This window comes from Camelus bactrianus, chromosome 33, assembly GCF_048773025.1.
Source record: "Camelus bactrianus isolate YW-2024 breed Bactrian camel chromosome 33, ASM4877302v1, whole genome shotgun sequence".
In the NCBI taxonomy this organism is placed as follows: Eukaryota; Metazoa; Chordata; class Mammalia; order Artiodactyla; family Camelidae; genus Camelus; species Camelus bactrianus.
Genome location: NC_133571.1, coordinates 14,011,566 through 14,023,154, shown reverse-complemented (window position 1 = coordinate 14,023,154; position 11,589 = coordinate 14,011,566). Strand labels below are relative to the sequence as shown.

Genomic DNA, 11,589 nt, shown 5'->3' with positions numbered 1-11,589 from the left:
CTCATGAAAACAAAGATTGTGGTTTTATTTTCCTCCTGACATTATTTGGACCCCTGTGTTCCAGGTATTTTTAGGTAATGTCCATTTTAAGGTAACAACCTCATTTTACAAACAGGTAATCAGTTCCTAGAGGTTCAGTAATTGTTCCAAGGAATCAGGTATTTTACGTGGCTCAGCCAGGTTTGAACTTAATGCTGAGCCAATAGCCCTTCTGTTTTACTCGGGACCCATACTTTAAACGCTCTGGCTATTCTGTTTTTTAACTCTGTCCCCAACAGTCTGGCCACAAGTTGAATATTCAAATTGTATTTATTGAGGAGTGCCTTAACTTCTTACAGAAAACACTGCTCTCTTACCAGACGTTTCCCAGACTGAACAACTGGCGAACAGTGATTGATAGCGGGAGGCACTCAGTAATAAACGTTTGTTGAATGCCGTCAGTTAAAAAGGGAATGTCACCTCACACCAGTCAGAATAGCCATCATTCAAAAGTCCACAAATGACAAATGCTAGAGAGGCTGTGGAAAAAAGGGAATCCTCCTACACTGCTGGTGGGAATGCAGTTTGGTGCAGCCACTGTGGAAAACAGTATGGAGATTCCTCATGAGACTAGGAATAGACTTACCATATGACCCAGGAATCCCGCTCTGGGCCTCTGTCCAGAAGGAGCCCTACTTCAAAAAGACACCTGCACCCCAATGTTCATAGCAGCACTATTTACAATAGCCAAGACATGGAAGCACCCTAATTGTCCATCAACAGATGACAGGATAAAGATGTGGTATATTTATACAATGGAATACTATTCAGCCATAAAAACTGACAACATAACGCCATTTGCAGCAACATGGATGTTCCTGGAGAATGTCATTCTAAGTGAAGTAAGCCAGAAAGAAAAATACCTACCATATGAGATCGCTCATATGTGGAATCTAAAAAACACCATAAATATAAAACAGAAACAGACTCAGACATAGAATACAAATTTGTGGTTGCCAGGAGGATGGGGGGGTGGGAAGGGACTGGGATTTCAAAATGCAGAATAGATAAACAAGATTGTACTGTGTAGCACAGAGAAATATATACAGGATCTTGTGGCTGACGGAATGTGACAATGTATGCGTGTTCATGTATAACTCAGAAAGTGTGCTCTACACTGGAATTTGACACAACATTGTAAAATGAATATAACTCAATAAAAAAAATGTTTGAAACAAAAAAAAGAAGGGAAGTACGAGTCCGACCTCTAAGGGGCGCTGTCCTAGCCCAGGGACCAGCGTGACTCGCAGGCTGAAGTCCTAAATCTTCGGGGCAGACGCAGGCGGAGGCCCCGCCCCACTCAGGGCGCACGCGCATGCGCCCGCTGTGTCCCGCCGGCCCCGCCCCGTCCTACTCCGGCTCCCACCTCCGTTCAGGTACCGGGCGGTGTGCGGGGAAGGGGCGTCGCCTGGGCGGGACTGGAGGGGCAGTCTCAGGTGTTGCGGCTCCTTTGTTGGAGGCCCAGTTTCTGATCCAACCCGGAGCTGTTTCTGCGACTGCGGGTTCTGGGGTGGGGGCAGTCTCTGGGCCTGGGGGCCGCTGAGGCGCTGTCCCTGACGAGGACGCGTCCGCTCCTCTCTGTCGCACGTGTCCTGGCTCTCCGCACCTCTCCAGCCCCTACACCTGGGCCTCCGTCTGCTCCCAGCCCGAATCGGGTGTCCTGAGTAGCTTGAGGACACGGGGCTGGGCATGTGCCAAGAACCCGCCGCCTCGCTCCCTCCTCCCGCTTCTCCCCGCCCAGGGCCACCTCGCCAGGTTAAGCCACTCGGCGCCCGAAGCGAGGAGCCTTCGGCGGCCTACGTGCGGTCGCCTGCCCTGCTTGCGCCCACGCCTTCTGCTCCAATTGCTTTCCCAACCGAACAGAAAAGTTGGGGGCGTGTTGCCGGGTCCCAGGGAAGCAGGGTGCTTGGGCACTGTGCCTGAAGTCCGCCGCTGCGCCTTCCCGCCCACGCGCCATCCGGTCACGGTCCCTGAAGCCCCAGCCTGCCAGACCGGAGCCTACACTGACGTCAAGGGTAAAAGGGAGCTGAGGCGGCTGAGTGACCCAACCAGGAGCGCAGCGCCAGTGGGGCTTTTGGTGTGACCCCGTGGGACCTGAGCTAGGAAGTTCCTTCCCCCTTGCTTACAGTTCTGCAACTATCAATAAACAGTTACACCCTAACGTGTGCTAAGCATTGGGAGTTACAGGCTTGAGGTCAGTTCCAGAAGACCTGGAAGTGGGGGTGGTGATGGTGGGGGGGGGGGTGCGGGCGTGTGCAGAAACTAACCCTGCACTTAGTGCGGTGCCCAGCAACCAGTAAGCCCTCAACCTTCCCTGAATGAATGAGAAGGTAGGTGAGTGAGGGAGCAGGGCTGGGGAGGACAGCTCTCCATCCCACCCCTGCCTCCCCTGGGCTCAAGCAGACAAAAGTAATTAGGCTAAACCTTTAATCACAGCTGGTTTCACAGGCAGGCAGACAAGTAAGAGTGGAGAAAGGCAGAAGTCCTGGGGACACGGGGTACTGGCCTGGCGCAACGCACTGCCCGCCTCTCTGACCCCCTCCGGTCCCCACAGCTTGGCCTTCAGTAATCTCCTGTTTTCTTGTCTCCCTCAGGACACTGGGTTCCCTAGGAGCTGCCCCAGGCTTAATGATTGTCCAGAAGGTGGCTATAAAGGGAGCCTGGGAGGCTGGGCGGAGGAGGGAGCAGAAACCGCCTAACTCAGCAGATCGGGGCCCCGGGAGAGCCGCAGGCAGGCGCCGTGCTCAGAGGCTCCGCGTCCCGGCGGCAGGGCCGGCTCCCCCCCGCCATGGCGGCGCGAGGCTACAGCTATTACCGCTCTGTGATCTTCTCGGCCATGTTTGGCGGCTACAGCCTGTACTACTTCAACCGCAAGACCTTCTCCTTCGTCATGCCGTCATTGGTGGAGGAGATCCCCCTGGACAAGGATGCCCTGGGTGAGCCCCGGCAGGGCGGAGCGGTGGGCTCAGGGGCACGAGACCGGCAGGACAAGCTGGGTGTTTGTGCAGTGGGGTGTGCACAGGCATGTCGTGCGTGTGGAGTGCCCGTGCCCAGCAGAGGCCGGGGGCCGTGCACGTGCCCGAGGCTCTGAGACCCACGGGCACGAGGACCCATGCATCCGTGGGAACATGAGTGTGTGAAGGACTGTGGGCATGGGCTATGCATGTCTGAGGGCTGCTTATCTGATATGCGTGCGTGTGTGTGTGTGCGCGCGCGCGCCTGTGACCAACACGTGCACTGTGTGTTATAAGGGTTCTGAGCATGGTTTCTGCATCTGCGTGGGTGCAAGCTAAGACTACAGGGCAAGTGCTGGCTGCTGACACTGAGCACTGGAAACTGGGAAATTGTCTACAATGACTCCATGGGGCCTCGCCGGCCACCTTTCAGGAGGAATAAGATTCCTGACTCCAATTCTAAGCCTTCTGCCCCATGTTCAGAAGTGGGGCAACAGAACTGCCAGAGGCCCTGGGCTGGCATCCAGGGGGAGGGGAGAACCAGGCATATGAGAACCCCAGGGAGGAGAGTTGTCCTGTCCTGCTCCCTTCCACCCCTGACAGCTGCAGCTGGAACTCTCCAAAAGGCTGAAAAGTCGTGGGTCAGCCTGGGTCCAGTGCAGATGTTGAGTCAGGGGGTGTAGAGGGGCCCCTTGAATGAGTTTGGGTTCTAACACAGGCTCCTCCTATTCTTCTTGGAAGGAATCTGCCTCACCCTGCCAGGCACCTCTACACACCTGATCCCATGCCTTCCTCCACCCCTCCTGTGCCTCTGCCCCAGCCCCTAACCCCCCAGGTGTCCTGCTCCCCACTCCTCTCCACTGCAGGGCTCATCACCAGCAGCCAGTCGGCAGCCTACGCCATCAGCAAGTTCGTGAGTGGGGTGCTGTCTGACCGGATGAGTGCCCGCTGGCTCTTCTCTTCCGGGCTGCTCCTGGTCGGCCTGGTCAACGTTGTCTTCTCCTGGAGCTCCACAGTACCTGTCTTCGCTGCTCTCTGGTTCCTCAATGGCCTCGCACAGGGGCTGGGCTGGCCCCCATGTGGCAAGGTCCTGCGGAAGGTGAGTGTCTGCTTCGAAGGACCCAGTTTAGATTGGCATAGGGGACACCTAAGGAGCACGTGGATGCACCAACACCTCCACCCTCAACCCAGAGCAGGTTCTTCAGTTCCAGTTCAGCTCCTGTTGCTCGTTGAGATATTTTAGGAGTCTGAACATGGTGGGATCAGGTGGCAGATGAGGGAATTGGCCCTGCCAAGTACAAGAGCCCTCTCCCTCACTGCTGTAATTTGAGCCTCTGGGTCTGCCCTACCTGACCCCCAGCTTCAATATGGACTGTAGGCTGGGCATCTACTCTGTCCCCTTCTACCCCACAGTGGTTCGAGCCATCTCAGTTTGGTACTTGGTGGGCCATCCTATCAACCAGCATGAACCTGGCTGGAGGGCTGGGCCCCATCCTGGCGACCATCCTCGCCCAGAGCTACAGCTGGCGCAGCACACTGGCCCTGTCCGGGGCACTGTGCATGGTTGTCTCCTTCCTTTGTCTCCTGCTCATCTACAATGAACCTGCTGATGTTGGACTCCGCAACCTGGACCCCACCCCCTCCAAGGGCAAGAAGGGTGAGCACCCACCCAAGCCGACCACTCGGGAACCTTCATTCATCATTCACCTGGCTGACTTTCATTGAGGGACTGGCTGAATGTCTGGCCCTGTGCTAGCCAGTAGATGTCGGGAAGGGGATGGTGATGGAAGAGTGGATGGGGAGTAAATAAAACTCCCTTCTGAGAGGCAGTTGAGTACCAGAGAAGTGGCAGAGCCAACAAATGCTAGGACTCATGTTATATCCTAGTCCTTCCTCACAACAGAGCCAGACTTCCCTTTGGGGACAGCATCCTAAGCTTAAGTGGCTTCCCCCACCCCTCCTCGGTTCTCATTTGTGGAGACCTGCAGTGGAGGGGAGAGGGCAGAGCAGTGGGTGAGGGGTTGACTTCCTGCTGATCCCTGGCTGTGTGGATGGACTTTGCCCCTGAGGCTAGTTAATGAGTGGTGGGGTTTCGGTGGGGCAGGGCAGCTGGAGCAGAGACTGAGGCCCGGCCTTCTCCCACCCTACCAGGCTCCTTGAAAGAGGAGAGTACCTTACAGGATCTGCTGCTGTCCCCCTACCTGTGGGTGCTCTCCACTGGCTACCTCGTGGTGTTCGGAGTAAAGACATGCTGTACTGACTGGGGCCAGTTCTTCCTTATCCAGGAGAAAGGACAGTCAGCCCTCGTGGGTGAGATGTGTTGGAACAGGGGTGGGCCTAGGAAGCAGGAGATTCAGGGACAGGACATTTCCCTCTATGCCCTTTCTTCTTTTCCTGAAACCGGGCACCATTCAGGCAGCTGTGGCCAGTCAACCTTGGGGACCCTGTACCTCTGGGTTTAAGCCAGTCTGGGACAACCCCAAGGTGTAACACCCTTCCACCCTTCCTTTCCCTCTTCCCGCCACAACTCCCCACTGCAGGGAGCTCCTACATGAGTGCCCTGGAGGTTGGGGGCCTTGTAGGCAGCATCGCAGCTGGCTACCTGTCAGACCGGGCCATGGCAAAGGTGAGTGGGCAGAAGGGACAGGAAGGAGGAGGGTCCCTTTAAATCTTCCCAGCATGACTGGGACAGGCACCAGAGAGGTGGGTGCCCTGGAGTGTAGGCAGGCTGGCATATGCTGGTTTAGGCTGGGTGAGGTGGGAACAATTTTCCAGGCTACTCTTTCTTTATGAGGGAGGTGGGGATGAAGCTCTTGGGGAATGGCTTTTAGCCAATGTCAAGTGGAGCCAGAATTTCTCTCAGCCTAGCAGTGGGCTTCTCCATAGCCCCAGGGAGACTGGGGTTGGGGAAGGACTGGGTACAGCCTGCCAGCACGTGTCTGCCCCAAGTGGAGGAAGGGATGTTGTGGAGTTTGGCCTCAAAACATAATGAGCAGGTTCCAGGGCCTCCCAGAGCTGCCCCGGGCCAAGAACTGCGGTGGGATTGCCAAAGACCTGTCAGCAGAGGCCGGCTGTGTCAGAGTCCAGGTGTGGGGGTTCTCTGCTGTTCCTCTGGCTGATGGTGCCGGGACTGTATCCACAGGCAGGGCTGTCCGTCTACGGGAACCCCCGCCATGGCCTGCTACTGCTCATGATGGCTGGCATGACGGTGTCCATGTACCTCTTCCGGGTAACTGTGACCAGTGACTCCCACAAGGTAACTAAGGAGGGCCTGGCCCACAGCAGGCACAAGGGTGAGAAAGCGAGGGCCACTGACTCTCAGTCTCCCTCTCTCTGACCTTTCTCTGCCTCTCAGATTTCCCTTTTCAGTTCTGTTTGTACCTCAGTGCCCCCTCGACTCTGCGCCTGGTTTCTTCTCTTCTCTGTGCTCCTCTAGGATGTTGCTTTCTGGACTCCAGCTCTTCACCCTCTCGCTGAGCTCACAGGCTTTACGGAGAATGAGGTGCCTCATCTTTCTCTGGCTTTTCTCTTGGTGTGTCTCACCTTTGTCCTACCCACTCCACCTTGCCCTTAGCCAATCCAGCTTGCACAAATCCTACGAGGCAGCACCTGACTTGGAGGGATGGCTTCTGTACGTCCCTCACCCAGCCACACAGGACCCTGGGTCGGTTACCTGGGGCACCTACTCTAGTTCTGCAGTCAGTGTTGGGAAGTGGTGTGTGTGTGTGTGTAGCAGGGTCACTTACTGTCTCCTTGCTGTAATTATTTGTTCCTGGGGCCAGGTGTTCTCCCCACTCTGCAGGGGTGGGTAGGTAGTAGGCTTTCTCACTCTAAATGCTACCCTGCCCTGCCCTTGCAGCTCTGGATCCTGGTGTTGGGAGCTGTATTTGGTTTCTCCTCTTACGGTCCCATTGCCTTGTTTGGAGTTATAGCCAACGAGAGCGCCCCCCCTAACTTGTGTGGCACATCCCATGCCATTGTGGGGCTCATGGCCAATGGTAAGTGATACCCCGCTGATGCCCTGCATATGGGCCAGCTAGGGGCTGGAGCAGGCTCCAGTGGCTTGAGCCTCGTAGTGACTCAGGCTCTTCCTTCCTCCCTGACAGTGGGCGGCTTTCTGGCTGGGTTGCCCTTCAGCAGCATTGCCAAGCACTACAGCTGGAGCACAGCCTTCTGGGTGGCTGAAGTGATCTGTGCGGCCAGCACAGGTGCCTTCTTCCTCCTACGAAACATCCGCACCAAGATGGGCCGAGCGCCCAAGAAGGCTGAGTGAAGTCAGCGCAGGCTCTGGAGCATCCCGTCCCACCTGTGGCCTTTCCCCTCCACGAGGCGGGGGAGGGAGAGAGGGGGCTGCTCTGGCTAGCACTGAATCTTTGACTTTCCCTTTCTGCGCCATTTCCCTTGGTGGTGCTGGAAGTTCAGTGGCTAATGAGGTCCCAGCTCCCCATCCAATTTCTATTTAAAAGACAACCTTTGTTCTTGGACTTCATTAGCTCCTATTTCCTGCCTTCAAACAGGAAACCCCTGCACTCAGGGAGTCTCCTGGGCCCTGCCCTATCCCCATCCCACCCCATCCCCACCTGAGGTGAGGCTTCTCCTGCAGCAGCAGGGCAGCAATGGGCCATGACGTCTGCCCGAACGCTCTCAGCAGGGGGCAACTGCTACTGCCCATACCTTGGACAGCAGGGGAAGAGGGGAGATACCACTCTCACCAATACCCTGGGTACAGTAGAGGGTATGGGTGGGAGGATACAAAGACTTGTCATAGAAAACTAAAACTAGATTTGATACTAAACACTGTTACTAATTCTTTCAAAAGGGGTAATACAAGCCAGAGATGGCTTTCTTTGGGAAATACTCCCTTAAAACCTGCTTCTTCCACCCAAGAGAGAGACTTCATTTCCCTGGAATGGGAATGTTGAGGTATGGATGGACTCCTTTAACCTCATGTCTCCCCTGCCTTCAACTTCACACTGTTTAAATCAGTGAATGTTTTGGAGATGAAGCTACTGGGTTTCAGGCGGGTTAAATAACTTGATGGAGGGAGACAACAGAACACCCACTGACAGTGTAGTCAGAAAGCCTGGGTTCCAACCCAGTCTGCTGATAACTAGATTAAGACTTTGAGGCAGAGTTTGTACCTTACTAAATCTCATCTGTAACAGACATAGAATGTACATCCCCCTCCCCCCTCCAAGGTAAGGGTGAGGATTTAATGAGATAAAGCAGTAAAAACCCAGCTGTAAGCACTTGATAAATGTTCCATCATCATTTTCATTGTCATCATCACCACCACACCCACCCCCTAGGAAGTCAGGAGCAATTCTGGAACTAGGTCTAAGGCTCTTGATTCAAAGTCCCATGTTCATTCATTCACTTAATGAACACATATTTGTTTTGTTTTCTACTAGAACATAGTTATCTCATCTTCCCAGAATTCCCTTAACATTCCTGTCTCCCATCCTGAGCCTTTCCCCCCAAACCATCAATTAGGATAGCAAACACTGAGATCAAAGGAATGTTTATTACAGAATTTATGGGCCTACCTCCTCCATAAATAATCTGTACAGAGTTGGGAAGTAGGACCATGATAGACACAGGAGAGAAGAGAGCATGGTATTAAGGCTCAGGGATCAGTACACGTTCAGGCTCAGCATCCTCCCGTTTTCAAGTGCACTAGCAAGGCTGCTGGGACCTCTATCCGAGTGGAAACAGCACAACCCCTGCAGCAGGATGTCTCAGATTTTGAGGGGCCTACTGCAGGTTCAGCCTATGACCCAGGTCCAAAAGTTCCAGCCTTCTCTGCCACCTCCAGGGCTAACTTCAGGTTCTGGTCAAACAGCTCACACCTAGGCCGGCCCCAGGGGGCACAAATAAGGACAAAGTGTGAGGCCTGAGGCTCTCTCCACTTTGGGTGCAGAAGCAGAGCCAGTGGAAATTCTGCTTGAAGAAGGACATGAACCCCAAGGGAAGTCTTTGGTTTTCAAAAAAAAATAAATAACTAAAAGGCTAGTCACTTCTGATTTGTTTAAAAATAACTCTATTGCACTTGAAAATAACATTGGGAAAGAGCATACAGGGAGGGACAAGGAGGCTTTGCTCAGTATCTGGGGAGTGGGACCACATACCTGATGGGCATCTCCAGGGAGTAAAACGGATTCTTCAGGGCAAAGTCTGAGTAAATCTCATAAATCTTTCGTAGAAGAGAATCTATCCCAGCCTGCCTAGGATCCGCCAGCACCACAAACTTGATTCCTGGAGAGGGCCGAGAATGGTCACCAAAGGGTAAAGAAAGCAAATAATGTCACCCTGTGGTTGTACAGCACTTTCATAAGCCCATTTTTTATTTTATCTTTATTGCTACATAAAGCACAGAAGGCAAGATTCTGAATTTACAGGTGAGACCAGAGAAGAGAAGTAACTATCACATCACCCAGCTGATTGAGAGACCGGGCTTTTAGTTATAGCTCTGTCAATTACTTCTGGCTTTGGGGTCCCTCAGTAGAAGGTGCCAAGTAGGGATCAAACTCAGGCAGTTTTCAATGATCTGCATTCAGGGCGTTATGCAATGGCACGATCCAAAGGCCGTTTCCATTTGGCATTCAAATTTCATTTTGGAATAACATTTACACCTTCCAAGACATGTGCAGTATGAGATAACATCACTGTGAGTTTTATCTGTGCCCAGGATAACCAGGGCTGAGCATGCTGAGTTGGCATCAGATTAAATATTGGCCTTAGATTAACAAAATAAACTGCAGTTGTCCCAGAAAAGGCTAACCACCACCCCTTTGCTTACAAAGGCCAACTCTGCTCAATTCCATCCCCCAACCTGCCCCAATGCATCCCTCTAGACTATCCAGAGGCGTGTACCTGTCAGTGTCTGGAAGCAGTGCAGTTTGAATGTGTCTGTCTCCAGCATCTCAATGCCTGAGCTGCCCTGTTCGGGAGACAGCTGGGAGCCGATTGCGAACAGCCTATTTGCAAAGGAGGCAAAGTTGGGAATGCACTTCACTGCTATGACGGAGTGCTTTTCAAACTTTTCCACTGAAGTGACCCTTATCTGCTGAGGAGTTCACATTATAGCCTGAGACAGAAAAAGTGGTGTGAACTGCATGGCAGCAGTATCAAGATTTCTTAAAAATTCATTTGGTGGGGGAGGGTATACCTCAAGTGGTAGAGTGCATGCTTAGCACACACAAGATCCTGGGTTCGTTCCCTAGTACTTCCTCTACAAATAAACAAGTTAAGCTTTAACTACCTCCCCCGCAGAAAAAAAAGAATTTTTTAATCCATCTAAATTCTGCATGTATTTTACATTCATACTTGGCTACAACATTTAACACTGAAAACGTAAAGTTAACATTCTGGAAATACATGCCATGTTTACTCACCTGGTGGCTACGCACAACCAGCACATCTCATACCACAGATGACAGGAAAAGATCTTAAATATCATCATTTAGCTCAATGCCTTACCTTAAAGACGGAGAACCTACAACTCACAGGAAAGAAGCTGATTTAGGCAATATCATACCTCTACCAGTATTTCCTAAAGTCTTGTCATACAGGATCAATTCCTCTTTTCATCACACAAGAACTGACGATTTAAAAGGAGGTACAGACAGGCAAAAACCAAGGTTCAAGAGTCTGAGCGTAGAACCACAGCAACTCGGCCAGCCTATGAGCCAAGTGAAGACCAACAGAACCTAGGAAGGATTGGAGAACTTACGAGTGGAACATGGAGGCCAGCATGAGCTTCTCATTGGAGGTGAGGCGAGGCCGGCCAAATCGAATGGACACCGGGTAGTTAGCAGGGTTGCCCAGGTACTCCAGCACCTCTTTCCCATCCGCCGTGTACTTGCCGTTCACGTCCACACCGTTGATGGCCAGCACTGCGTGGCCCACTGCAGAGGCGAAGCAAAGCGTCAAGGAGTCTCAGCGTGGATCCCGCCAAGGGGACAAGGGACTCCGCCCCAAACCCTCCCCCACTCCGCCCCCAGCCCAGAGACGCCAGCCCACTGCGGCAGCACCAGGCCCCGCCCCGGGGCCAAAACCTAACCGACCCCGGATGCCGTCGCGCTGGCCGAAGGCAACCAGCACGCGCTCGTCGTGTAGCTTGAGCAGCAGATCAAGCGGGTAACTGAAGGTCTTCTCAGCCTCAGCCCGAGGCGCGTAGCTGTCCAACTGGTAAATGAGGCCGCCAGCTTTGTTCACCACGTACACACTGAAAATCGCCATGACTGGGCCGCGGCTGCGGGACTGGGTTTCCGCCTCCTGCTTCCGGTCCCGCCCCGGATCCACAGCACGAGACCTGCCCCCGGACCTGTTTCCCCGTCTCGGCCCTGGCGCGCGGCCCGCTACAGCGCTTGCGCACTTGGAGCACGCTGGGGTGTCTATGACGCGGAAAGGTCAATTGCCGGGACTTGGAATTTTTTTTCCGTTCCTTTTTCTCGATTCTTAGTGCCGGAAATAGCAAAGTGTGACCGCTTCCCAACTCGCGGCAAAGTCCAACAAGCTGGGGCAGCGGGGACGGCGTGCTCCCACTTCCGTAGCCAGTTCCGGGCCCGAGCTGGGACTGCGCCTCCGGACTTCC

The 11,589-nt window shown here is 53.6% G+C and overlaps 2 protein-coding genes across 4 annotated transcripts; one reads left to right on the top strand and one right to left on the bottom strand.

Moving 5' to 3' along the window:
* The first annotated feature begins 1,424 nt into the window (after positions 1–1,424).
* Positions 1,425–9,005, top strand: SLC37A4 (solute carrier family 37 member 4). Of its 3 annotated transcripts, XM_045515582.2 has the most exons (10): positions 1,425–2,233; positions 2,634–2,975; positions 3,860–4,092; positions 4,407–4,650; positions 5,145–5,303; positions 5,534–5,619; positions 6,136–6,249; positions 6,430–6,495; positions 6,853–6,991; positions 7,100–9,005. In XM_045515582.2, the coding sequence occupies exons 2-10, from the start codon at positions 2,828–2,830 to the stop codon at positions 7,264–7,266; spliced, it is 1,356 nt and encodes a 451-aa protein (XP_045371538.2). In that variant the 5' UTR covers positions 1,425–2,233; positions 2,634–2,827; the 3' UTR covers positions 7,267–9,005. The 3 variants fall into 3 exon arrangements, with proteins under 3 accessions (XP_045371538.2, XP_074213287.1, XP_045371540.2); XM_074357186.1 differs by lacking the exon at positions 6,430–6,495 and having other exon boundaries at positions 1,428–2,233; XM_045515584.2 differs by lacking the exon at positions 1,425–2,233 and having other exon boundaries at positions 2,286–2,975.
* Positions 8,499–11,560, bottom strand: TRAPPC4 (trafficking protein particle complex subunit 4). Its single transcript, XM_074357190.1, has 5 exons — positions 11,060–11,560; positions 10,726–10,900; positions 9,867–9,970; positions 9,122–9,248; positions 8,499–8,842 (listed from the first exon to the last, which is right to left on the bottom strand). The coding sequence occupies exons 1-5, from the start codon at positions 11,232–11,234 to the stop codon at positions 8,764–8,766; spliced, it is 660 nt and encodes a 219-aa protein (XP_074213291.1). The 5' UTR covers positions 11,235–11,560; the 3' UTR covers positions 8,499–8,763.
* Positions 11,561–11,589: the final 29 nt, after the last annotated feature.